The 26,678-nt window shown below is 39.9% G+C and overlaps 1 protein-coding gene and 1 pseudogene across 1 annotated transcript; one reads left to right on the top strand and one right to left on the bottom strand.

The window, feature by feature from the left end:
- Window positions 1–440: 440 nt before the first annotated feature.
- Window positions 441–561, top strand: LOC149297985 (small nucleolar RNA SNORA35; annotated as a pseudogene).
- Window positions 562–5,159: 4,598 nt separating this feature from the next.
- On the bottom strand, window positions 5,160–20,779 carry IL18 (interleukin 18). The gene is made up of 5 exons (XM_089487850.1): window positions 20,747–20,779; window positions 8,953–9,007; window positions 7,627–7,761; window positions 6,799–6,935; window positions 5,160–5,375 (listed from the first exon to the last, which is right to left on the bottom strand). Exons 1-5 carry the CDS (start codon window positions 20,777–20,779, stop codon window positions 5,160–5,162), a joined length of 576 nt encoding a protein of 191 aa, XP_089343976.1.
- Window positions 20,780–26,678: the final 5,899 nt, after the last annotated feature.

The following is a 26,678-nucleotide window of genomic DNA, read 5'->3' on the forward strand; positions in this document are numbered from 1 at the left end:
TCTAATGCAAATTGCAACCTATAACGCTTTTTTGCTGCACAAAAAAGCAGACACAGGGCTGAAGCTGTCTTTTTTGCAGTTTCAGCTCGAAGTAATTTCAGGTATCTTGTAACGTGATGCACCTGGTCCCCAAGTAGTGATTGGAACCAACAGAATTGGGGCTACCCATTTTATTTTTAAAATCCCCCCTACAGCAAAGAAGCAGAATCCCCAAAAGAGATGCAGGGTATGCTACAGCAGGGGGCAAAGAAAGGACACTACATTTTACTGTCCAGATTGCCCTGGAAAACCTGCACCCTGTGTCAGTGACTGCTTCAAACTGTATCACACAGTTTCCAATTTTTTATTTTTTTTTGTTCCTGCTCCATTTTTGTATTTTTTTTTGTTACATTTACAGTTTTTTAGCTTTTATTTGCTCCTCCATTTTTAAGCGTTTTTATTTGCACTGTCAAGTGAACCCTGTGTCCATTCCGTGGCATGAGGGACCACTTAAGGTGCTAGATCAAATCCCTTCTTGGAGGCTTTCTTGTAACCTGTCCCTACTGATAGTTGGGTACAAGCATTTTTCTTTACCCAGATGTAAAATTCCTACTGAATTTGAATTGCTCATGTTCCAAATGTGGCCCTTTTGCCCCCAAACAATCTGACAAACCCATGCATGTGGGGTATCAATGTACTCAGGAGATAAACTGAACACATATCGGGGTGTTGTGTGACAGCAACATATACCAGGAGCTGTAATTTCACACCTGAAGTACAAAGTATGTGAAAAAAACACCAAAAACAATTACTATCACAAACTTTGACAAGGGTTGGTGGTAGGATTTGTGCATAGAAAGGGTTAAACTATCAGCATCTAAAATACCCTGGGGTGTCTAGTTTTCAAAAATATATGGTTTGGTGGGGTAAATTTAATTTGCTGGCTTCAAAGATGCCCCAAATACCACATAGAGACAGAATTACCAGATTCAGAGAAAAATGGTTTTGAATTAGCAAAACGCTACTTGTACTTATTGCCCCATAACGTGTAGAAGAAAGCAAAAAAACATAAAAACATTGGGTATTTCTAAACTCAGGACAAATAGTAGAATCTATTTAGCAGGTTTTTTCAGTAGTTTTTTATGATGAATAAAATATTTTTCAAATAAAAGTGAGAAAATTTCAATTCCATTTTTTCAATTTTTCGTCATATTTTATTATTTTTATTATAGGAAATTACATCATATGAAAAAAATTATGGTGTCTGAAGAAAGCCCTTCTTGTCCTGAAAAAAACAATATATAACTTGTGTGGGTTTAGTAAATGGGTTAAGAGAAAACTACAGCTAAACACAAACACCGCAGAAATGATAAAAGAGCCATTGTCACGAAGGGTACAAAAAATAGAATCAGCCTTTGTCACGAAGGGGTTAAAGAAAAAAACTTTTTCTTTAAAAAAGCACCAAACTTTTAGGTTGCGGCCTATATACAGGGGCGGCCTATATCCGAGCCAATACGGTATGTCACCATGCATGCATCATGTCATCAAAGTAAATAAGCCCAGTCGCTTATAGCGGAGATCTTCCTTCAATTTCATTCATTTTGCTGCCTTTCTCGAGCTTTTTCTGGTTCTGTTGTGCCATTTTTATGAATATGTACTGCAAATGTGCGACCTTAGGCAAAATGCATATTACTTACAAAGAAAGTGAACTAGGACTTGCCCTTAGTTGCTCTACTCATACGTTTTGTTCAACTGGAACTGCAGCCCTCTTCATTCTGTCTTTTAGACAACTTCCAAACAAAGTACAAATATTTTAATTATTAAAGCAATCTTTAAAACCAATCTTTTAAATAGCTTCCTCACAGTGGCTGATATAATTCCAGGCTCATTATTTAACCACAAGTGCTTTCCTTGAATTCAGTAGAACATAACCAAGTTAAATAATGGATTTTGACCACTGATTTTCTTCTCTAATCTTTCAATAGACTTTTCTTCATTTGTATTTTATTCATATATGAGCACCAGCAACAATGGACAATCAGTTATGATCTCCTTCAAAAAAGATGGCTTGTCATACATTATATGTTCCACAGGAGATGAAAATCTTCACTTCAAGGTAACGTTGTTAGTTGATGCTTGCTTGACAAAACTTACTTTTAAATATGTTTAATGTATTGTATATCCCTATACATCTGGATTGGAACTACCATGGCTGTTAGCCTCTTTGCAAGGATGTACCACCATAACACAGTAAAAGGAATAATATAACAAAAAGGTACCAGGTTTAGAATCAGAGATACAATTCATGTTTCAGATCACTAAGAGATAAAGACTTCTTCCTTAACTTTGTCTCAGCCAAGCTCCTCACGTATTTTTCCGACAAATCCCAACAGTTGCAACCTTACATACTTTTATAGACCATAGCTGGAGAGCATATTAAATATGTGACGTCTACCATTAAAGCGATGACGTGTACATTTTGTTCTGTCTTTCTTCAGCAACTGGAACCACCCCCTCGTGTGTCAGGACGCAATTGTGATTTCATTTTCTACTTGAATAATGCCCTTGATGGATTTTCCACTTTGCAGATTGCCGATGGTACAGACAGATATTTGTCCTATAATGAAAACAATGTAGCGATCCTAAAGAAAGTTGCTGCTAATGGGAGGGATGTTGATGAAACTATAATGATGCATTTGGTTGACAAATGATTTCCATTATCTCACTTGTGATTGCTTAAAAAAATGCATTTTTAAAAATAAAATAATCTATTCAATTTTTAATGTTACTCCTGCTTTGGCCTTTCTATTTTCTTGATTTGTAATAGGACAGCCAGCATGGTGATCTGCAAGAACTTTGCGTTCACTTGCTTTTAGTCATAAGGGTGCCATAATTGGTTGTAATTGGATGACATTTTAACCTAGGAATGAGAGGAGTGGCAATAAATACCGGGCTAGACAGCATAGAATAGGAAGGCATTTTAGTTAGTACCCAGGTGGGTACCCAGGTAGCTGGTTGTGCCCGGAGTGTAGATATTCTAAATATTCTACTGCAAATACCTTTAAAATAAGTTGTTGAGGAGCCAAATCACTAGATTTAGTGTTCACAAATTGAGGTTTGGTTTTGGATATTACTGTAGGTAAAAGTTTGTGTCATACCACACAAAAACAAAAGTTTTAGAAAAAACAGTCGTAACCTCAATGTGTAAGGAAAGGGATTTAAAGGTAATTCTTTCAGAGGATTTAAAGGTAGGCAGACAATACAATAGAGCTGCAGGAAATGCTTGGTTGTATAGGTAAAGGAATTAGTAGTAAGAGGGAAGTTTCATGCCGTTGTACAGATCACTGGTGAGACCTCACTTGGAGTATTTTGTACGGTAAGTGAGTTGTGTGTGACTTTGTGTATTTCTGGGTATGTTAGTTTAGTTACTGTGTGTCTGCATGTGTTAGCGTAGTGATTGTGTGTGTCTGAGTATGCTAGTGCGTGTGTCCAGTTGAGTATGTGTTAATGTGGTTTGTTAATGTAAGTGTCTGGGTAAGCATGTTAGTGTGTGTCTGCTTATGTTTATGTGTGGGTATGTTAGTGTGTGTCTGTGTGTGTGGTGATATATGTTAGTGTGTCTGGATATGTTAGTGTGTGTGTCTCGCTGTGTGTGTTAATATGTGTGTTACAGTTGAATACCTGGTTAAGTGGGTGTGTTAACGTGAATCTCTGGATGAATGTGTTGTATGAGTGTCTGTGTGCATGTGAATAAATGTGTCTGGTTGTGTGCTAGTGTGTATTAGTGTGAGTGCTCCTACTGAAGAAACTGGTTTCTTGGGGGCTGGGGCAAACTAGGTCTAGGACATAGGTCCCATAGGCCCATCTGCTGAAAAACAGGGGGCCTTATCAGTCTACTGGGCAACCAGGCGTCCTAGAGTGCCTGTGCTCTAAGGATAGGTTATAAGGGAGATCTTTGATCACACATGCACTTCTTCCACTCATCACAGCAGGTACAAGTTGCAATCCATCTAAAAGTCAGACCTTTTCACTTACATATTTATAAGGATATTATCAAACTTTAGCTGTAAAGCCCATAAAAACAACAGGCTCAACAAGAATACTCTTTTGAGTGTTTACTGGTCGCTCTTTCAAATGCACTTTTAAAATATTTGAATTAGCTTATAGGCAGTTAATGTTTAGGTTTAGTCTGAAATTTCCATCATAACGTACATATTTTCCATTATATTTTGAGCTGATTGTTTTGTTTTTCTTTGGAAAATAGCAGATGTTGTACCAGGAAATAGTGCTTCTGTGATGCCACTAAGCGATATGTCTTATAATGAAGAGTACAAGGCAGTCCTGAAGGGAGCTGGTAATGAGGAGGTTGATGAAACCATATTCATGAAGTTATTCTAACTATTTTCAGCTATACTGGTTTCCATTATCTCACTCGTATTTGCTTGAAAAATTCCTTTTTTAAACGACATAAAGTAGCCCACTTTTTAATGTTGCTTCTGCTTTGTCACTTCTGTTTTTTTTTTTTTTTCATTCATAATAATAACATCAACATTAGAAAACTTAAATAATTTCAAGCTCCCTTTGTCTATTGGTCTGTCAGTAAATATCAACAGGGACATATTTACCTTGGGCACCTGACCCGGGGCTGCGCACCTTGGCCACCCCCTCTATGGCCACCATTCTTACACTGCAAATGTGGGGGGCATCTGTATAACATCGCAGAGGGTGTGGCATATGTTTACGTGATAAACAATTGTAACATTGCCTTTGACTTGCATGATGAGCAGTAAAGAAACTACTGTATATGGTAACTGTAAAATACTTTTATTGATACACAGTATCATATCAAGGAGATGGTTACACAAGGTCAATATGGGAAGAAGAGGTATGTCTCCCACTGGGTTAAATGCTTGTTGACCTATCACTCTGTAGGCTACAAGAAGATTGTTACAGCCTAATAATGGTTGAACGAGCACCATTTGTGTAGAAATTTCCCATTAAACTAATATCTGGATCTCAAAAGTAATTTCTAGGACTTTAGAAAATTACTTTTAATGTAAACCTGGAATAAAATGCATTTTTGTACTTTCTATAAGAAAAGCTTTAAATACACCATAAAGCAAATAGGACTTAATTATACAGGCCAACAAAATGTTTGATGGTTTTAGGATGCTACTGGATTAAAAAACGTTCATCTGTATGGTTTCATCCAGTTTTCCTGGAGGGCAATGCTTTAAAATCAGTTTTTGTATATTGCCCTCTTCTTCAAATGCAAGGTAAAAATTCTGCTTCAACGATGACTCAAAGGAAAATGAAGTATGTCCCGCTGAAAAGGATCTTTGATAAAAAATGAACTCACTATGCTTAGAACTTATGTCGATTGGCAGCTCTTCTTTCTGTTACATGAAAAAAAAATATATATATACTTTATTTATGTCCTTAATATAACATAAAAATCCAACATGTCCTATAAAATCATATGATAAAGTCAAATTTTCTATCTGAATTATTCACTAAAGGGATTGAAGATTCCAGGTGAGTTTGAAGGAGAGTTGCAGTTATAGGTCAATGATTTCACTATGCATTATGGGGTCAACCCCAGTGGACTTCCCCTGCAAGAATGGTTTGGTTGGCTCTGCATTTTACATAATTAAATGAATAGGGTATCTTGACTTATCATACCAATTTAACTATGCACTCTGATTATTAATATCATTTATTGATTTATGAAATGCCATCATATGCTGGTGTGCTGTACAATACAGAGCCAGGTCAGTGCTTTTTACCTGTCATTTTTTTTAAAGCACAATCTCAGGGCAGGAACGAAGGGATGAAATTTATACCACTTCAAATAATTGTTCTCATTTTTCAACCTGCATCACCTAAGTAGGCATGGGATAGGGGACATAGGTGCCCCAAAACAGCCTTCCATTTGTTTTTATACCCTCTATCTGAATAGGAACAGGAATGGGGACAGGGAGGCATGGCTTGGAGTGTGTGCCACCCATAGGCTACTTTTTAAAATATAAACTTGGTAGAGTTTTTGAATTATTTCATTTTTCTTATACCTCCTTTATCACACAGGGCAGGGATCAAGGGAGGGGGAGAATTATTGGATGGCGTCAGTGTCACTCCAATGGGTATTTAATCATTTTAACCTCATCTCAGTAGATGAGAGGTGTGGGGCAGTGGAGGCCATCAGAACAGATTTAATCCAATTACCTCCCGCTATGTACATGGCAAGAGGGTGATCCCTTCACCCTAATTAATAGGGGATCCTGGTGACCCCCCAGTGTTTTTTTAATTTAAATGTTTATTTTTATTATTTATTGTTGGAGGTTGATGTTTGTACCCAAATGCCCTTGCCTTAAACTCACAAAATTACTCACATGTACTTGCAAACAACTTCAATTTCCATTAATATACAATCTCGTTCAAACCTGGTCAGTCGAGTTAACCCTAATTAAACTGCCCACACTACTACTTGGTGAATTAGCACTATTCTTCCAAGCACTTTGGAAATATAAACAGCTTTGCCTGTGGAGGATTGAGGTAAAAAGCAGGATTTAAAATGTCATTACTAATGGGAAAACACTAAAAATATCTTATTAATTGTTTTTGATAATTTTGTGCAACAATAGAGGTGTCAGTAAAATGCGCCACTTTTATTAAATTAAAGAGGGGTTCTGAAATAGCTCTCACCAATCAGAAAATATGTAATAGACTTACATAACTGGTTTACCCTAAGCCTTTTTATCCTAACCATAAACACATGGACTAAAGCACCCTGTTCCCCTTTGTGGACCTTTATATACTCACCTTAAAATAGATTGAAGAGTCGTTGTCACAACACATAAGAAAGCGTTTATTTTCTATAGTAGCAGAAAAAAGCACTGGGATTCCTCTGGGTGGTAAAGTTTCTTTATATGTGTACAGTAAAAATTTGGATTGATTGTCTGAAGAAAACAAAAAATGTTTAATTTATAATTCCTAAAAAGAAAAATAATGACGCAATACACATTTCACAACAAAATATAAGTATTCTTTGTTGAGGGTTACGTGCTCACGTGCTACCACTCATTTCTTACCTGGACCCTCACAAGGCTAGTTGTACATGATGTCCTTGTAATGTTGACTTGTGTAATGGGTTCCTATCATTAGGAATTTGTTACTATATTTGCATTGAGTTGTGTCTGATGCAGGGATAATTCCAATCATACATGTAACAGGATACTGGATGATTTGGGTATGTGTAATATCTGGTGCACAACAACCTTATACACACTAGCACTCGTGTTTCTCCTACTCATTGCTCTATCCTTGGCCCTGCATACAATGAGATGACTTATGGCTGATACCTGCAGCGGTGTCTCATTCTATTTAGGCTGATACTGTACATTTTATTCAACATATGTTGATGATTATTATTATTAACTCCTGGAGATCCAGTGAAAGTTGATGGACTCTGGATTTAAAGGGTTAAGTATTACAGGTATACCTCCTTGATATTATTAAGCTCAGTATATTAGTTACTATACCTATATAAACACAGGAAAAAAAAATCTTTCTAGTTTCCTATTGCCTATGCATTGATCATAACTCAAAACACTTTAAAATATTTGCATATAAGGCATTGCTATGATTTACCAGAATCGTTTTTTACAAACTGAGCTGTGAAATTCTTTTCTGTTTTTTCTGTTATTAGCGTCCGCTGATCAATGTTTTGAATAGATATCTCCGCAGGATTTGTTGGCGTAACAAGTCTAAAGGCGTCAACTTCATCTATGAATGCAAAACAACGTATTTTAGTTACTGTATAAAAATACAGGAAATCAAAAACGACATAAATTACCAGAATCACTTGGGAGCACTCTTAAAGTGGCTCTGTCGGCCAACATTTTGCGGTTTGCATACTGAATAAACCTTTGTTTAGACAGCACACTGGCATTAAATCGCTTCTGGGAAGAAACGGAAGAGTCTTCAAGTGCCATCGAACCAAGTGGTTCTCTACTGGAGTAGTGTAAGCTCCTTGGCTGCCAGTGGTGTGCTCTCGATTAGGATAATTTGGGGTGGCAGATCTAGGGAAGCAATGTCTGGATTGCAACATTAGAGACTAGACTTGTGCATGAGGCCAAAAATAATTTTAGGCAAACTATTAACGGTAATTTCATTTTTTCCTTTTTTTTATTTAGAAATTATTTTTTTTGCCCCAAAACACATCTCTCTCTGTCTCCTAGTCCTGAGGGAATGGTGGCCATGTAGAACAGCCTCCCAGCAGAAGAAGCTTGTAGTTCACAGACCCCATGAGATTTGTACTTTAATGTAATACATTTTTACTTAATGTAAGGAAGATTTGCTTTATTAAGGGGTGGTGAATATGTTGGTGTCTTAGATATTTTTTAAAAGTTTTATTTTAGAGTGATCTGTGATTTTTTTTAGTACAGATACCCCTGGTCCTTGAATGTTTTCTGAGGAGTTTGCATTTGCTAATACTTCAGAAGAAGTATGTGTTAGTTTGGGCTCTGAATGCTTAACACAAGTACCCACTTTGAACCAGTGCTGCCAAAAATACTGATCATAGCTTGTTTCATCCTGTTTGACCCCAGATAAAGCAACATCTTGTCCCAGAAAATTTGTGGGAGGGAGAGAAGACTCATCTATAACAGGCAAACAAACGAACAAAACAACAAAATTTCATTGGTTTTGCAATTCATCAATTTCATCAGGCTCAACCTTCCTTCAAACACACAAAACTGGAAAATTTCGATAAAAATTTTGCACTCTCACGAAACTGGCCCAAATTCATATTCTTGGCAAATAACCTATATGAATTAAGTCTCTGCTGAATTGCTATATATAGTATCAATTTTAATTTGAACTACTCGCATTGTGGGAAGAGCAATGTATAGTTAATTAATCAACAATAAGCAAGTTCCTAGAATCCTCATTTACAGCCAAAAATTATTTCCTTACCTTCCTGCTGCATCTTAACTACCGACAATATGTTCATATAACGTTCAATTATTCCCTACACAAGAAAAAAAGGGGACAAGGAAGTAACAAGGTGTATTATACTGTTTGTACGGTAGCATTTTTGTCTCGGTTTTTAAATTTAAAATAACAAAATAACAAATTTTGAAAATAACAAAATACTTTTTATGTAAAGAAGAATTGATATTTTAAGACCCTTCTGATTTTTTTTCTAGGGTGGACTATAGTTTTTATTAGACTGGGGCGCAGGCCAACTCTTCGTGTTCGTCTTTGTGGGGGGAAAAATCCACGATTATTCCATGAATATTCGCCTGTTCCTATGTTTGGTTCGGGCGAATATTCGTGTACAATCTTCGTGTTTGTTTTTTTCTTTGTTTTTTGTAGAAGGGGTTAATACGGGGTTAACGCGGTACGGACTACACAGCAGCTTTGGCTCCAGGATTTTAAATGTCCGTACGAGCAACTCTATTGGTCGCCTGCAGGGGCCTCCTCTGCCATCAACCAATGAAGTACACCTGTACTTCATTGGTTGATGGCAGATGAGCCCCCTGCTGGCGACCAATAGAGTCACTTGTACAGACTTTTAAAATCCTGGTCCAACAACTTGGCCGATACAGACCACTGGTCTCCCTTCTCCAGTTAAAGGTCTGTACAAGGGAGTTTATTGGTAATTCGTACTGACTTTTAACTGTTGGAGCAGTGGTCTCTGCCGGCCAAGTTGCACAAAGTTAACCCCTGACGGCGAACCTATGGATTTCCACTCCCAGAGTAAGACCCTGCAGGCGACCAATAGAGTCATTTGCAAAGGCCCCTTAACCCCTGACGGCGAACCTACTGATTTCCGCTTTCGTCAAAAAAAAAAATTATGAAACTGAATCTCAAATAAATAATAATAATACAAATGACAGAGATTTTTTCCGTGTTGTAGCAGCAACTGTAGCATATTTAACCCCTTGATGACAATTGCCGGTCCAGGCATGTCACCGAAAATCAAGTCGATAACGACAATTGACGTGCCAGAAAAACTATTTTCGCTTTCTGCACCGAAACGGCGTTGCTGTAATGCCTCGACCTCAAGGCATTCAGCAACGCCATGATCTCTGGCCCCTCCCTGGGGCGTCAACATCCACCATACTTTGTATGGCGGCGGACGCCCGTTTTAAAAGCGTTTAGGAGGCGATCAACGATCGCCTCCTAAACTTAAATGGTGTCGCTGGAATGCCTCGATCAGGAGGCATCCAGCGACACCAAACACTTACCTTTGGATGGACTGTGACCGCTCCGGACCGCCCCGGGAAAAAAAACAATAAAGACTAAAAAGTTCGCTAGACGGTCTCCAGACCCTCTAGAGAACTCTGGCTCCACTTGCAGGTTGAATACAGGTACTGCATTCAACCATGCAAGTCAATGGAGCTCAGCTTTCTAATCACAGTGTGATTAGTAAAAATAAATTAAAAATAAAATTAATAATAATTAGAAAAAAATAGTAAAAAAACAGTAAAATGTAAAAATAATTTCCCACTGATGTCACTATTAGGAGAACCTTCAAGTTGAAAAAAAATGTAAAAAAAGGCAAAAAAAAAATATATATATATATAAAAAATATATTTTTGTGAGCAAGTCCTAAAATTAGCATATTAGCTTAAAACAATTCTCGCATGAAAAGAGTTAAAATACTGGCATATTAAATGCCCATGGGGTGTCTACTTTTAAAAAATGTATGATTTGATGGGGTAAATTGAATTGGCCAGGTTCAACAAGGTCCCAATTAACACGGGGGGAATTTCCAATTAGACAAATGCACACGTACCAAATGTGGCCTTTTAGTTCCCCCAAAAAATGACAAACCCATGCATGTGGGGTATCACTGTACTCAGGAGATGTTGTTGAACACATATTGGGGTGTTGTGTGACAGTGGCATATACCAGGAGCTGTAAATTAATACATAAAGTAGGTGTGTGTGGGAAAAATACACACACAAAAATACTACTGCAAACTTTGAAACAATGCTGGTGGTAAAATGTGTGCATGCAAAGAGTTAAAATACCAGCACTTAAAATACCCTGTGGTGTGTAGTTTTCAAAAATATATGGTTTTGTTGGGCACACTGAAATGGCCCGGCTCAAAGATGTACCAAATAGGGCATGGGCAGTGGATCCCCAAATGCCAAAGTTCAACATTGAAAAATGTGCATGCCCCAAATGTAGCCCTTTTGCCCCCAAACAGCCAGACAAAATCATTCATGTGAGGTATCGCTGTACTCAGGAGATGTTGCTGAACACATATTGGGGTGTTTTATGATAGTGACATATACCAGAACCTGTTTATTCATACCTGAAGTAAAATGTGTGTGAAAAAACAAATGGAAAAAAATTACTACCATAAAGTTTGACAAAGGCTGGTAGAATAAGTGCTTGGAAAGGGTTAAAATACTAGCATTTGGAATACCCTGGGCTGTCTAGTTTTCAAAAATATACTACTTGATGGGGTAAATTGCATTGGCCGGGTTCAAAGATACCCGAAATGGCACATGGGGGAAGAATTACCAGATTCGGAAAAAATGGCTTTGAAATAGCAAAACGCTACCTGTACTTATTGCCCCATAATGTGTAGAAAAAAGCAAAAAAACATAAAAACATTGGGTATTTCTAAACTCGGGACAAATAGTAGAATCTATTTAGCAGGTTTTTTTATTACCTTTTATAGATGAGTAAAAGATTTTTCAACTAAAAGTTAGAAACAGTCATTTTTTTCTAAATTTTTCACCATATTTTATACTTTTTTTAATAGTAAATAATATGATACAATCAAAACAATGTCATCTAAAGAAAGCCCTTCTTGTCCTGAAAAAAACAATATATAATGTGTGTGGGTTCAGTAAACGGGAAAGAAGAAAATTACAGCTAAACACGAGCAGCGCAGAAATGTTAAAAGGGCCATTGTCACGAAGGGTACAAAAAGTAAAATCAGCCTTTGTCACGAAGGGGTTAAAGACACAACAGATAACTCTCTGGGTTTGAACCGGAGTGTAAAGGTGAGGTGCTGCTTTCCTGTGTCTCCAGGTCCTCTTTAACCTAGCAATGCAGCGGTGTATGGCCATGCCCACCAGTCCTACTCTCCACCTATTTAAGATTATCTAGGGTTCGTCACTATGCACAGCTAGCCCCATCTCATGGTCAACTAGCCACCTCTCAATGTATGGCTGGCCTCATTCCTCACGAAGCCACACTCTCAGAAGAAAGAAAGCTCCAGGTAGCCATGAAAGTTCCCATGTATGCACATAAATGCAAAGATCAATTCTGCCAAGCAGTGGCGTCGCTACAGGGGGGCAAGGGGGGGCAATTGCCCCCCCCTAGGTTAATCCTTGCCCCCCCTGTTGCCCCCCTGCCGAATTTGGATCCCGTCTTTCTTTTTTTTAAATTTATTTTCTTAACGCGGAGGAGAGAGAGGGTGCGGCCCGAGTAAGATCGGCAGCCAAGGCAACCGATCTTACGCGGGGCGCACCTCGAGCCCTGCTACTTACCTGTGGGAGGGTCTTCTGTACTGCATAGAGGACTCTGCTCCAGTCCCGCTTCCTCTGTGCTTTACCAGAGAACGCAGAGGGAGGCCGCGCCCTCTGCTGAAGTCTGTGAGCGCCGTCGAGGAGCTGCAGTGCAGGTAAGGGGTGGGGAGGGAGTTTGAATGAGAATGTGTGATTGAGGGAATGAATCTGTGAATGAATGAGTATATGAATGAATGAGTGTGTGTGTGTTAGCATGGATGTGTAAGTGCTGGAACCTAGGCATGATGGGACTGTGATTGCTATTAGCAATCACACTCCTATCATGCCAAGTCAGCCAGTACATGCTGAAACCTAGCTAGCTGCCCCCCTTGTCTATGGATGCTGCCAGCAGTATGGGGTCTGCACATCACTTACAGCCATCCTGTACCAGCATGTACTGGCTGACTTGGCATGATAGGAGTGTGATTGCTAACAGCAATCACAGTCCCATCATGCCTAGGTTTCAGCATTTACTGGTTGGATGTGTAAGTGCTGGAACCTAGGCATGATGGGACTTTGATTGCTGTTAGCAATCAAACTCCTATCATTCCAAGTCAGCCAGTACATACTGAAACCTAGCTAGCTGCCCCCCTTGTCAATGGATGCTGCCAGCAGTATGGGGTCTGCACATCACTTACAGCCATCCTGTACCAGCATGTACTGGCTGACTTGGCATGATAGGAGTGTGATTGCTAACAGCAATCACAGTCCCATCATGCCTAGGTTTCAGCATTTACTGGTTGGATGTGTAAGTGCTGGAACCTAGGCATGATGGGACTTTGATTGCTGTTAGCAATCAAACTCCTATCATGCCAAGTCAGCCAGTACATGCTGAAACCTAGCTAGCTGCCCCCCTTGTCTATTGATGCTGCCAGCAGTATGGGGTCTGCCCATCACTTACAGCCACCCTGTACCAGCATGTACTGGCTGACTTGGCATGATAGGAGTGTGATTGCTAACAGCAATCACAGTCCCATCATGCCTAGGTTCCAGCATTTACTGGTTGGATGTGTAAGTGCTGGAACCTAGGCATGATGGGACTTTGATTGCTGTTAGCAATCACACTCCTATCATGCCAAGTCAGCCAGTACATGCTAAAACCTAGCTAGCTGCCCCCCTTGTGTATTGATGCTGCCAGTAGTATGGGGTCTACACATCACTTACAGCCACCCTGTACCAGCATGTACTGGCTGACCTGACATGATAGGAGTGTGATTGCTAACAGCAATCACAGCAAGCACAGTCCCATCATGCCTAGGTACCAGCATTTACTGGTTGCCTGGGTATGATAGGAGTGTGATTGCTGTGTGGGCAGTGTGGACGGCAGGGCTGGCTTTGGGGTGTGCAACCTGTGATCTATGCCTGTAATTTAGGGGGTTTTAAATATACCTTTTAATGATGTGTTTTTATGTGAATTCCAATTGATCTTTACCTGCAAAGCTGGGTTTTTGCGTTATTCTGTAGATCCATATCTATATATATTCCATACATTATTTATGTAGTGTTTATGTAGCAGTGTTTGTATGTCTTATTCAGTTGATTAATACCTGCAGTGCTGTTTCCATGTATTTATTTGATCTATACCTGCAATGCTACGTTTCATATACTATTGTATACCTGCAAATACAGGATTTGTATGTCTGATTCTGTTTATTTGATATATACCTTCAGTGCTGAGATCACAGGTGAATTTCAGTTGATCTATCCATGCAAAGCTTGGTTTGTGTGTTAATGTGTTGATCTATACCTGCTATCGGCAACTGGGGCTAATATTAATATATATGGGCAGCAGGGGCAAAAACACTAAGGGGCGTATAAACGACAATGTAGTGTGAAAAATCCACCCTGATGCAGACGTCTGTGACGTGGATTGTGTCCTGCTGTTTGTGTGTTTTTGGTTATCAGTGTAGCAGAGCCTGTCCTTGGCTGTGTGTGTATAGGTGTTGGTGTGGCAGAGCCTGTCCGGGTGTGTGTTTGGGTGTCAGTGTGTCAGAGCCTGTCCGTGTGTGTGTGTGTGTGTGTTTGGATGTGGGTGTGGAAGAGCCTGTCCTGATGTGTGTGTTCAGTTGTCAGTGTGGCAGAGCCTGTCCTGGTGTGTGTGGGTGTCTGTGTGGAAGAGCCTGTCCTGGTGTGTGTGTGTGTGTGTTTGGATGTGGGTGTGGCAGAGCCTGTCCTGATGTGTGTGGGTGTCTGTGTGGCAGAGCCTGTCCTGGTGTGTGTGTGTATGTTTGGTTGTCGGTGTCGCAGAGCCTGTCCTGTTGTGTGTGTCTGAGTGTTGGTGTGACAGAGCCTGTGTTGGTGTGTGTGTGTCTGGGTATCTGTGTGGCAGAGCCTGTCCTGGTGTGTGTGTGTATGTTTGGTTGTCGGTGTCGCAGAGTCTGTCCTGGTGTGTGTGTCTGAGTGTTGGTGTGACAGAGCCTGTCCTGGTGTGTGTGTCTGGGTGTTGGTGTGACAGAGCCTGTGTTGGTGTGTGTGTCTGGTCATCTGTTCCTGGCACTTAACTTACAGTAGGAATTATTTAATTTATATTTATCCAGAGATAAAATGCCCTCCTGAAGTTGTAGTGACTTCAGGGGACAAAACGTTCAAGGCCCTGAAATCATTTAGTGGAAAAGTTATTTATTGTGTTATAATATTTATTTCAAGGATTAGTCGCACTCAATTGTGGCTTCAGGCTTCCCATGTTGAATGATCAAGTATTATTTTAGCCCAATAACAAAAGTATAATTCCATAGCACATTACTTTTGGAAATTATGAATGCCCCCCCAGTTTGACTGTGATATCTTGTGTGCCCCCCCTATATATTTTTTCTAGAGTCGCCACTGCTGCCAAGGATCTGACCTCTGACCACTTAGTCCCTTAAAGTGAGAAAAGCTCAGATTTCCTCTTATCTGTAATTTTTTGAGTAAAAAAGTTTGCTTGATTTAATTTACTGAAGGACCAGTCTTCTTTATTTTAAGAAAATGTTATTAATATTGTTTTGGAAGACCATATCCCTTAAATACCAAATGTAAGCAAGTTGATGACACAAATATGGGTTTTTCTTATTTTTTCTCATGACTCAAGGTGAAATTGCAAAATGTCATCACTACCAAAGTTAAGCATTGTAAAGTAAGGTCTAAAAGCATTAGCAAAGAACATCACACTAAAATTTGCATTTTTAATATTATTTTAGGGCGTGGAAACATATTTATGGAAGCATCTGCTTAGATGTTATAAGAATCTAATTATTTAATACTAACCCTTAAACACCAAATGTAAGCGAGATGATGACACAAATAAGGGGTTTCTTTATTTCTTCTCATGACTCATGGTAACATTGCAAAATTGCATCACTACCAAAGTTACTCATGGTTGTTCTAAAAGCATTGGCAAAAAACATCACATGAAAATTTGCATATTTAACATTATCTTAGGGTGTGGAAACATATTTATGGAAGTATCTGCTTCGATGTTCTAAGAGTACACTGATGTAATACTCACTATTTGTCAGCAGTGATTTTCGTCTTGCAGGACTGGACTGGGTAAGTAGTCCTGGCCCTTAGAAATCAAATGATCAAGTGCGTCCGTCAACTAAATACGTATGGGCATACGTTATGGATTTATACTCACACAGTCTCTGACCGTTGGCCAGTGAGCCAGTCTGGAAACATGCATAAATATATATAATTTAGAATAAGATAAATGCGGACAAAAATAAAGAAAACATTCTTCACTGTGTTACCCATTCTAAATTGCATACAGGTAATGACAAATTCAAAACATTAATTTACTTCTAAATCTTTTATGCCTGGGATTTTTAATCTGTCTTCGGCAATTGCTGACTCATGTTACTATAATACACGCTAACACAGTCTAAACTCAGGAAAGTGGGTTTCAGCACAGAGCTGCCATCGGCGCAGTGATGGATTGCAGACCTGGACTGTGTTTCCTTTGCTATCCTGGGGATACTCCCTACTTGTGCTGTCGATATGCTCTGTACCCACTAATATGAAAGAGGGTAGAAAACCTAACATCAACTTCATGATGGGTACATCAACCAGTATAACATGAGTACCTGATTAGAGATCCACTTGGGAGATCATGAATAAACAAATGAAAAAGAAGAGGACCCAGGACAGACAGAGATACTCCGCATAAAACCTTTTGCCGTGTAAGAGAATTTTCCATCTACAACTACTCTTTACATTCCATTTTTTTAGCCAATTTCTAATCCAAGTACATACATTTCCGTCTATACATATTATTGACAATTTGTACAGTAAACATTATGGGGGAAACCATATCAAACCCCTTAGCAAAATGCCTTAGCAACACTTTCTCTGTGGAGAGAAGACTGGCATTGTTATTAAAGGTTAGTTTACAGTCACCAAGCATGTGATTCACTTTAGAAGCAATATCATGAAGAAGTAAGGAGAATTGCTTGTTTGGAGTCTCTGGGTGACACAATGCTTCTCTTGGTCTCAAAGTCAGTTTCCACTTTCTCTAGCTAGGGGAGATATGTTTAGCAACACCTACTTCCAATCTACTTTAGGCTGTCTGGGGCTAGCTATGCCCTATGTGTGGATAGCCCCATTCCTCATGTAGACACTTTTCCAGAAGAGGGAGAATTCAAGAAAGCCCATCATGCGAGGTTCCAATGCATATGGGTATACTCAGAACTTGGCATTAATTGGGGGAGCGAAAGAGGCTGTGTGGGGGGTCGTATTAATCCCACCATGTAGTTGCAAGGGGTGAAATAATAATTTAACGGGAACATTGAGCTATCACATACATTAGAAAACAATTTAATTCTTCTTGGCATCAGTTATTGAAATAATACCTTTATTACACCCATGCTTTATATAGATAACTATATACACTGCTCAAAATAATGAAGGGAACACTAAGATTACACATCCTAGATCTGAATGAATGAACTAATCGCATGACATACTTCCGTCTTTACATAGTGGAATGTGCTGACAACAAAACCACACAAAAATTCTCAATGGAAATCAAATTTATCAACCCATGGAGGTCTGGATATGGAGTCACACTCAAAATCAAAATGGAAAACCACTTTGAGTTACATTGTGCTGTTTAAGTACTCCCTTTATTATTTTGAGCCGTTTATATGTTGCTATTTCACTGCATGGGAGAAGCAAATACAATATTTTGGCACTATAATGGTTAAATCATGGAAATACAGCAGTGTACAGGTGTTGGGAGTGACCATTCACATGATCTCAATACATCCTGTGTTTACAGTAATTTACATTTTGACGTGGCTGTTCATGTAAGTATTGTGAGCGGTAAAAGACACTCACCTTCTCCGTTAATCAGTTACTAACAAGTGTAGTAAATGTACCGTAAAACTCAAGCATATCACAATGTATTTTGCAAAACAACCATTTAACACTGGGAAAATAATGTAGGTAGTGAACTGAAGAAACATGTTACCAAAAAAAAATAACATCTGCATCTATTCATTCTAGCAGGTTAATGCCATGAATATTGACCCGTTGTAGATGGATTACAAATCGTTAGTACCTTTTATACACATTTTAATATTTGAAATACTGACTCGAAACTGTCTTTAAGTTGTCTTACCTTAGTCTTGTGGTCTGTGGTTATCTGCGAACCTACTGTTACAGTTCCTTCTATACTCTAAAACTTGCTAAATAGTAATACTTAGCAGTATAACACACGCTCATACATACATTTCTGGAACCACCCAGGATTTCAGGGATTTACCACGTCAACTATGATTTCCAATATTATGCAATAAATGCCTCTGTAAAAACATTTTTTAAGATTACTGCAGATATGTAACTGTTTAACCCCTTCGTGACAAAGGCTGATTTTACTTTTTGTACCCTTCGTGACAATGGCCGTTTTAACATTTCTGCGCTGCTCGTGTTTAGTTGTAATTTTCTTCTTTCCCGTTTACTGAACCCACACACATTAGATATTGTTTTTTTCAGGACAAGAAGGGCTTTCTTTAGATGACATTGTTTTGATTGTATTATATTATTTACTATTAAATTAAAGTATAAAATATGGTGAAAAATTTAGAAAAAAATGACTGTTTCTAACTTTTAGTTGAAAAATCTTTTACTCATCTATAAAAGGTAATGAAAAAACCTGCTAAATAGATTCTACTATTTGTCCTGAGTTTAGAAATACCCAATGTTTTTTTGTTTTTTTGCTTTTTTCTACACATTATGGGGCAAAAAGTACAGGTAGCGTTTTGCTATTTCAAAGCCTTTTTTTCCAAATCTGGTAATTCTTCCTCCCATGTGCCATTTCGGGTATCTTTGAAGCCGGCCAATGCAATTTACCCCATCAAGTCATATATTTTTGAAAACTAGACAGCCCAGGGTATTCCAAGTGCTAGTATTTTAACCCTTTCCAAGCACTAATTCTACCATCAGCCTTTGTCAAACATTATGGTAGTCATTTTTTTTGCATTTGTTTTTTCACACACTTTACTTTAGGTATGAATAAACAGGTTCTGGTATATGTCACTATCATAAAACACCCCAATATGTGTTTAGCAACATCTCCTGAGTACAGCGATACCTCACATGAATGATTTTGCCTGGGTGTTTGGGGGCAAAAGGGCCACATTTGGGGCATGCGCATTTTCAATGTTGAACTTTGGCATCCACTGCCCATGCCCTATTTGGTACATCTTTGAGCCGGGCCATTTCAGTGTGCCCAATAAAGCCATATATTTTTGAAAACTAGACACCCCAGGGGATTTCAAATGCTAGTATTTTAACTCTTTCCATGCACCATATCTACCACCAGTCTTTGTCAAACTTTGTGGTAGTCATTTTTTTGCATTTGTTTTGTCACACACATTTTACTTCAGGTATGAATTAAAAAGTTCTCGTATAAGTCACTATCACAAAACACCCCAATATGTGTTCAGCAACATCTCCTGAGCGCAGTGATACCCCACATGAATGATTTTGCCTGGCTGTTTGGGGGCAAAAGGGCCACATTTGGAGCGTGCACATTTTTCAATGTGGAACTTTGGCATTTGGGGATCCACTGCCCATGCCCTATTTGGTACATCTTTGAGCCGGGCCATTTCAGTGTGCCCAATAAAGCCATATATTTTTGAAAACTAGACACCCCAGGGTATTTTAAATGCTGGTATTTTAACTCTTTGCATGCACACATTTTACCACCAGCATTTTTTCAAAGTTTGCAGTGGTATTTTTGTGTGTGTATTTTTCCCACACACACCTACTTTATGTATGAATTTACAGCTCCTGGTATATGCCGCTGTCACACGACACCCCAATATGTGTTCAGCAACATCTCCTGAGTACAGTGATACCCCACATGCATGGGTTTGTCATTTTTGGGGGGAACTAAAAGGCTACATTTGGTACGTGTGCATTTTTCTATTTGGAAATTAGATGTGTGGCCATCCTTCCCCCCGTGTTATTTGGGACATTGTTGAATCCGGCCAATTCAATTTACCCCATCAAATCATAAATTTTTTAAAAGTAGACACCCCATGGGCATTTAATATGCCAGTATTTTAACTCTTTCCATGCGAGAATTGTTTTAAGCTAATGTGCTAATTTTAGGACTTGCTCACAAAAATATATTTTTTATATATATATTTTAATTTTTTTTTTGCCTTTTTTAAAACATTTTTAAGATTTTTTTTTCAACTTGAAGGTTCCCCTGATAGTGACATCAGAGGGAAATTATTTTTACATTTTACTGGTTTTTTACTATTTTTTTTCTAATGATTATTAATTTTATTTTATTTTTAATTTATTTTTTTCTAATCACACTGTGATTAGAAAGCTGAGCTCCATTGACTTGCATGGTTGAATGCAGTACCTGTATTCAACCTGCAAGTGGAGCCAGAGAACTTTTTCGTCTTTATTATTTTTTTTCCCGGACCGCCGCCATCTTGCTGATGGCGAAGATCACCGGCAGCTGCGGCTGTGAACGCTCTCCGGAGCGGTCACAGTCCATCAAGAGGTAAGTGTTTGGTGTCGCTGGATGCCTCCTGATCGAGGCATTCCAGCGACACCATTTAAGTTTAGGAGGCGATCGTTGATCGCCTCCTAAACGCTTTTAAAACGGGCGTTGACGCCCCGGGGAGGGGCCAGACATGGCCCCTGATTCCGATCATGGCGTTGCTGAATGCCTCGAGGTCGAGGCATTACAGCAACGCCGTTTGGGTAAAAAAATCGATCACGGGTCGTTTTTTTTTTACCCGTTTTAACAAATGTCGGTCCTGGTACGTCATTTGTCGTTAACGACATGATTTTCCGTGACGTGCCCGGACCGGCAATTGTCATCAAGGGGTTAAAGGGACATTCCAGCCATCATATGGCATTTGACACTCCCACATAAAAGATTTATGAATAAACTGCAATCTCTGAGTTTAGATCCTACTACTGTTGAATGGATTAGGAAGTGGCTGAGTGACGACAGCAGAGGGTTGTAGTGAATGGCGTGTATATTCGGAGAAAGGTCTTGTTACCAGTGGGGCACCTCAGGGGTCTGTACTTGGACCTATTCTCTTTAATATTTTATTAGTGATATTGCAGCGGTGATATTAAGGTTTTGAAGGTAAGGTGTGTCTTTTTGCTGATGACACAAAGATTTGCAACAGAGTTGATGTTCCTGAATGGGTAAGACAAATGGCAAATGATTTTGGCAAACTGGAAGAATGGTCAGAGCTCTGGCAACTGGCATTTAATGTGGATAAATGCTAAATTATTGCATCTAGGGCATAAAAACCCAAGGGCAGAGTATAGAATATGTGATACTGTCCTAACCTCAACATGTGAGGAAAGGGATTTAGGGGTAATTATTTCTGAGGATTTAAAGGTAGGCAGACAATGCAGTAGAGCAGCAGGTAATGCTAGCAGAATGCTTGGTTGTATAGCGAGAAATATTAGCAGTAGAAAGAGGGAAGAGCTCATGCCGTTGTACAGAGCACTGGTGAGACCTCACTTGGAGTATTGTGTACAGTACTGGAGAGCGGATCTCCAGAAGGATATAGATTTGTTGGAGAAAGTTCAGAAAGGGCTACTAAAATGGTCCATGGATTACAGGATAAAACTTACCAGGACAGGTTAAAGGATCTTAACATATATAGCCTGGAAGAAAGACATGACAGGGGGGATATGATAGAAACATTTAAATACTTAAAGGAAATCAACATGATAAAGAAACAGATTATACTACCACAAAAAGAGGACAGAGTCTTAAATTAGAGGTGCAAAATGTTTAAAAGTGATATCAGGAAATATTACTTTACTGAGAGGGTAGTGGATGCATGGAATAGCCTTCCAGCAGAAGTGGTAGAGGTTAATACAGTGAAGGCGGTTAGGCATGCATGGAATATACATAAGGCTATCCTAGATACGAGCTATGGCCCAAGACCAAGGAAAGTATTCAGAAGCAAAGAAAGTATAGGAAGCTCCAGCACTGGCTTTAGTAATGCTGCGGGCTGGGGTCTCTTCTGACCCCTTCGTGCATGTGTGACAAGTGCTCCCATTGATTTGAAGAAACACACTACTTTAACATGTCCCCCAACTTGTATGTGTTTGTTTATGGACAGGTGTGTGTAACGAAAGTATGTATGGGCAGTCGTCTGTTAGAGCAGTGTATGTGTGTGTAAAGGCAGTGTGTGTGGGCAGTCGAGTGTAAGGGCAGTGTATATGTATGTTTGTGATTATGGGCAGGTGTGTGTAAAGCCGGTGTGTAAGGGTCCTGGGTGGGAGGCTAGCATTAGCCTTTTTATAATTTAAAAAAAAAGCTCTGCTGCTGTGGACTACTCTTACAATGATGCTCAGCCAGCATCATGGTTGACACCTGGCTGAGAATCATGGGATTTGTAACACAGCTAACATCTGCCGCTTAATCTACTGTTAAATGCACTTCCCATGATGCTCAGCCAACATCATGGAAGAAGTATGTCTGGCTAATCTTGGTCTTGGATATGTTTATTATGCATGACTGTGCTGAGAAAACTGAAGTGTGATTTAAGTGGCGATGGAAGCGCGACATTGTGAGGCCCCATCCTCTAAAACTGACTCTTTGGTAGCCTGTCTGGAAAGTAATAGCTGCAAGCACCTGCATTTGAATCCTGATAACAAAGTTGAATTACTCCAGGATGTACACTATATGACCAAAAGTATGTGGGACCCCTTCTACTTATTGAGTTTATGTGTTTCAGGAACATCTATTACTAACAGGTGGATAAAATCAAGCACATAGGCAGCCATCTCCATAGACTAACAGTAGGTTGTGCTGAAGAGCTCTGTGACTTCAAATGGCACCATCCTAGGATGCCACCTCTGGAATAACTCAGGTCATGAAATTTCTGCCAACTACACTTTCATTTTAGGAGGTGTGCTTGGAGCGCCATCTAGGGATACCTACTAAACTATATAAAAATTAAGTAAGGCATATAGAAGAAATTCAAAAGAATATGAGAAATCTATTAGATACATTAAAACTTAACTTTTAGTTAAATTGACCCCTAAGAATGTGTATGGCTGATTCCTATTTGATGCTACTTGCTTAGTAGCTGTAATGGTTAAAAATACAGACCAGGTTCTTACAACATGCGATACCAGCTTCTAAGTGCCGGAGAGATACCAGCTTCTAAGTGCTGGAACTCTCTGCATCTAAGGTCTGAGCTAAAAGATCAAAAAGTATTTAGACATAAATCGTGAGTGTCAGCAGTAATAGATCGGGGGGCAGCTAAAAAAGTGAATTGTGTTCGCCTATGGACCCAGAGTTTAAAGAAAAAAATCCTGACATGTTTCACTAACTAGCGTTAGCTTGTCAGGGGAACCATACCAAGACGAAGCCCGCAAAATTTAAAGCCCAATTAGCCACACCTCTTCATTATACTCATTGGGTCAGATAAACAGACGATATTCAGTTGATTTGGGATGGTTCCAAAGTAATGTATCAATAGGATCGATTCTGAGGAATTCATTTTTCTATCCCTCAAAGTTTTAAAGGATACAAAAGGGAGAGTGACAACAACATTGTTTGTAAGGAATCGGCCAATAATAGTCTTTTGTAATCCTCAAATGACCACCCTGAGCCACTAAAGAGAGGTATCCTGGTGGGGCCAGTACCTGCGCCGAAGACGTAATAGTACATTACGTGAGGATTTCATTATCAAGCCAAAAAACCTCAAACAATCCTTTAGGGAAAAGAGATATCACAGTAAGTGGCTGAAGAAGGCCTATCATAAAGCACTCTCAACAGAACAATTATTTATTAGCCCTTAATATGATACCCAAAAACCCATTTAAGGGCCGTCTATAATGCCTATGCCAAAAGGCCGCAGCACCCGCGGTGGGCCGGCCAGTCCGTGGGCCGGCACACCGAGATGCCATTGCAGCCGACCACTTTAAAATCATTAAGTGGCCGACATGCCTGCCCCGTGCCGCCCAGGGCCCTGTTCCATGTGACTCCGCCCCCTTGAGCTTGATGTGCTCAAGGGGGTGGAGTCACACGGAACAGTTCGTCGTGAGCACGTCGTGAGCACAGGGAAGGAAGGCAGCAAAAAAGTAAGTAAGGATGTGTTTCTGTTAAATTTTAAGGATCATGGAAGTAAAGATACGGTTTTATGAAGAACCTTTTCGTATATGAAATTTTGTGGTTTTTTTTCTTTCCCCTGTATAAGAGCCCCGTTGTATATTGTGTGGTATAGCACTACTGCAAAAGAGGGTGCTGTAAAATCGCCATAACGATTACTAATATTACCTACTTATCACTAGTCACCCTACTTTTTACTATAACTTTCAATGTGTCACTGCGTGGACTAAAAAATAAGCCTGCTGCTGTGTGATGCGCATACACAGAGCCTACAGAAGCATTGTTGCTGGTACTTCGGAGTGGTCAACGCCCAGCAAAAATTTGTAAAATCACGTAACATTCTGTCTCATTCATAATTCTTATAGGGTTTATATGGTTAATACCTTACAAATTCCATCAGATCATTACGCTTTCCCATGTTTCCTACTTCTCACACTTCAACTTTGAGGATGAAATGTTCTTTTGCTGCCTAATATATCCCACCTACTGACAGGTGTCATGATGAAAAGATTATCTGTGTTATTCATTTCACCTCTCAGTGGTCAAAATGTTATGGCTGATCGATGAAAAATATAAAAAAGACTTGCTTTATTAAGAAGCTGTAGCTCCCTACCTCTATGGAGTGGCAAGAAAGTACTGCCTTTCAAATCAATGGGATAGCTTTCTGCTCCTGATAGACCTTGACCTAACATTTAAGTGGAGCTGACTGGCCTTGTAAATCTCCTGTTAGGAAATGTGTTCGACCGAACACATGCAAATATCAAGGCGGCAAGTGGATATGGGGACAGGGCAGACCGGCCCACCGGCAAACCAGGAGATTTCCCAGTGGGCCAGGTGGTCCACGGGCTGGTGAAGCACCGGAGACGAGCTGACGTCTATGTGGTCCATTGGCCACCTAATGTTATTAATGTGGGTCGCAGAGGTCGCAACTGGGATCGCTTGTCTGCACGCGTAGGCCCACATCCTCTGTGGCGCTCGCATTCTGTGCAAGCATCCTCTCTTTTCCTTGCCAGTGTAAGCAGGAACCACAGAGAAAGAAGTGAATGAATAAGTCAATGCATGAATGAGTGAACAAATGTGTGCTAACATCAATATATAAGTGTTTGGGGGGAAAAATAGCAAAAGCAGACTGTTTGGGGCAGAAATGACACAGGTAGGCTGTTTGTAGGCGGAAATGGCACAGACAGGCTGTTTGGGGAGCAGCAATGGCACAGGCAGGCTGTTTAGGGGCAAATCCTCTGTGGCGCTCGCATTCTGTGCAAGCATCCTCTCTTTTCCTTGCCAGCGTAAGCAGGAACCACAGAGAAAGAAGTGAATGAATAAGTCAATGCATGAATGAGTGAACAAATGTGTGCTAACATCAATATATAAGTGTTTGGGGGAAAAAATAGCAAAAGCAGACTGTTTGGGGCAGAAATGGCACAGGTAGGCTGTTTGTAGGCGGAAATGGCACAGACAGGCTGTTTGGGGAGCAGAAATGGCACAGGCAGGCTGTTTAGGGGCAAATGGTACAGACCGGCTGTTTGGGGGCAAAGGCGGCACTCAAGTGGGCAAAGGTTGCAATGTGGGACATGTTGCTTGTCATGTCCAGGGTTTGGGGGTCTATTTCCCAGGTACTTCTTGAGGGCTTTGCGCTGATATGTCAGAGTGGCTCTATAAGCCCGGGGCTGATGCACATATGGTCTGTGACAATTCCAAATCACTATTAAATAGTTAAATATTTAACCTTAACTGTCCTTTAATGATACAAGTTTGCTAGGTAGTCTTAGGGGGCCATAAAATCACCATAATGACTACTAATATTACCTACTAATTACTAATCACCCTACTTTTTACTACGCATTAAGTGCGTCACCGAGTGGACTAGAAAATTAGCTTGCAGCCCATCCTGATATCCAGCGGTTTGGGTTTTACGTCCCTGCTGCTGCGTTTTGCACATACACAGAGCCTGCAGAAATATTGTTGCTGGTACTGTGGAGCGGTCAACCCTTCCTAGCAAAAATTCTTTAAACATTTATGTAACATTTATAATTCTTATAGGGTTTATTTGCTTAATACCTTCCAAAGTGTAATTAGTATTTTATCTTAATTAGTATCTTTTAACATACTCCTCACAGCTGAGCACCATGGGAGTTGTACAACTGTGGTAGTTAACGTATTTTAGCTGCCAGTGAAAGACCATTTTAACAAAGAGGAAAACTCCCCGCCGCAGAGCGCGCAACAATTTCTCTGAGCTTCCCGCATTCTATCACGGTAATAACCCGTAAATCTTCTCAGTCACGTGACCGGCGCGCTCGCATTCACTTTAGGGACCGCCCCAACTGGTCCCGTGCGTAGCGCGTGCGGACGGAAACCGCCGCATTTTGAATGAACCCTGCCCGCGCGCTTACATTTCCGCCCGCAGGCTGAGTGGGGCTCGGTCGGTATCGGTGTATTTATTTATGTCACCGTCTGCTAGTTCATAGCCGTTCAGGAAGGTGTGCGGTTAGCTAATTATCGTATAAGTGCTCCCCTTACAGTTTACTATATAAATGCTTACGCCTCCATAGAAACCGGAATAAAACGTATTAGTGTGG

This window comes from Sceloporus occidentalis, unplaced genomic scaffold (assembly GCF_023333645.1).
Source record: "Sceloporus occidentalis isolate IW3139 unplaced genomic scaffold, rSceOcc1.0.p SCAF_35, whole genome shotgun sequence".
In the NCBI taxonomy this organism is placed as follows: Eukaryota; Metazoa; Chordata; class Lepidosauria; order Squamata; family Phrynosomatidae; genus Sceloporus; species Sceloporus occidentalis.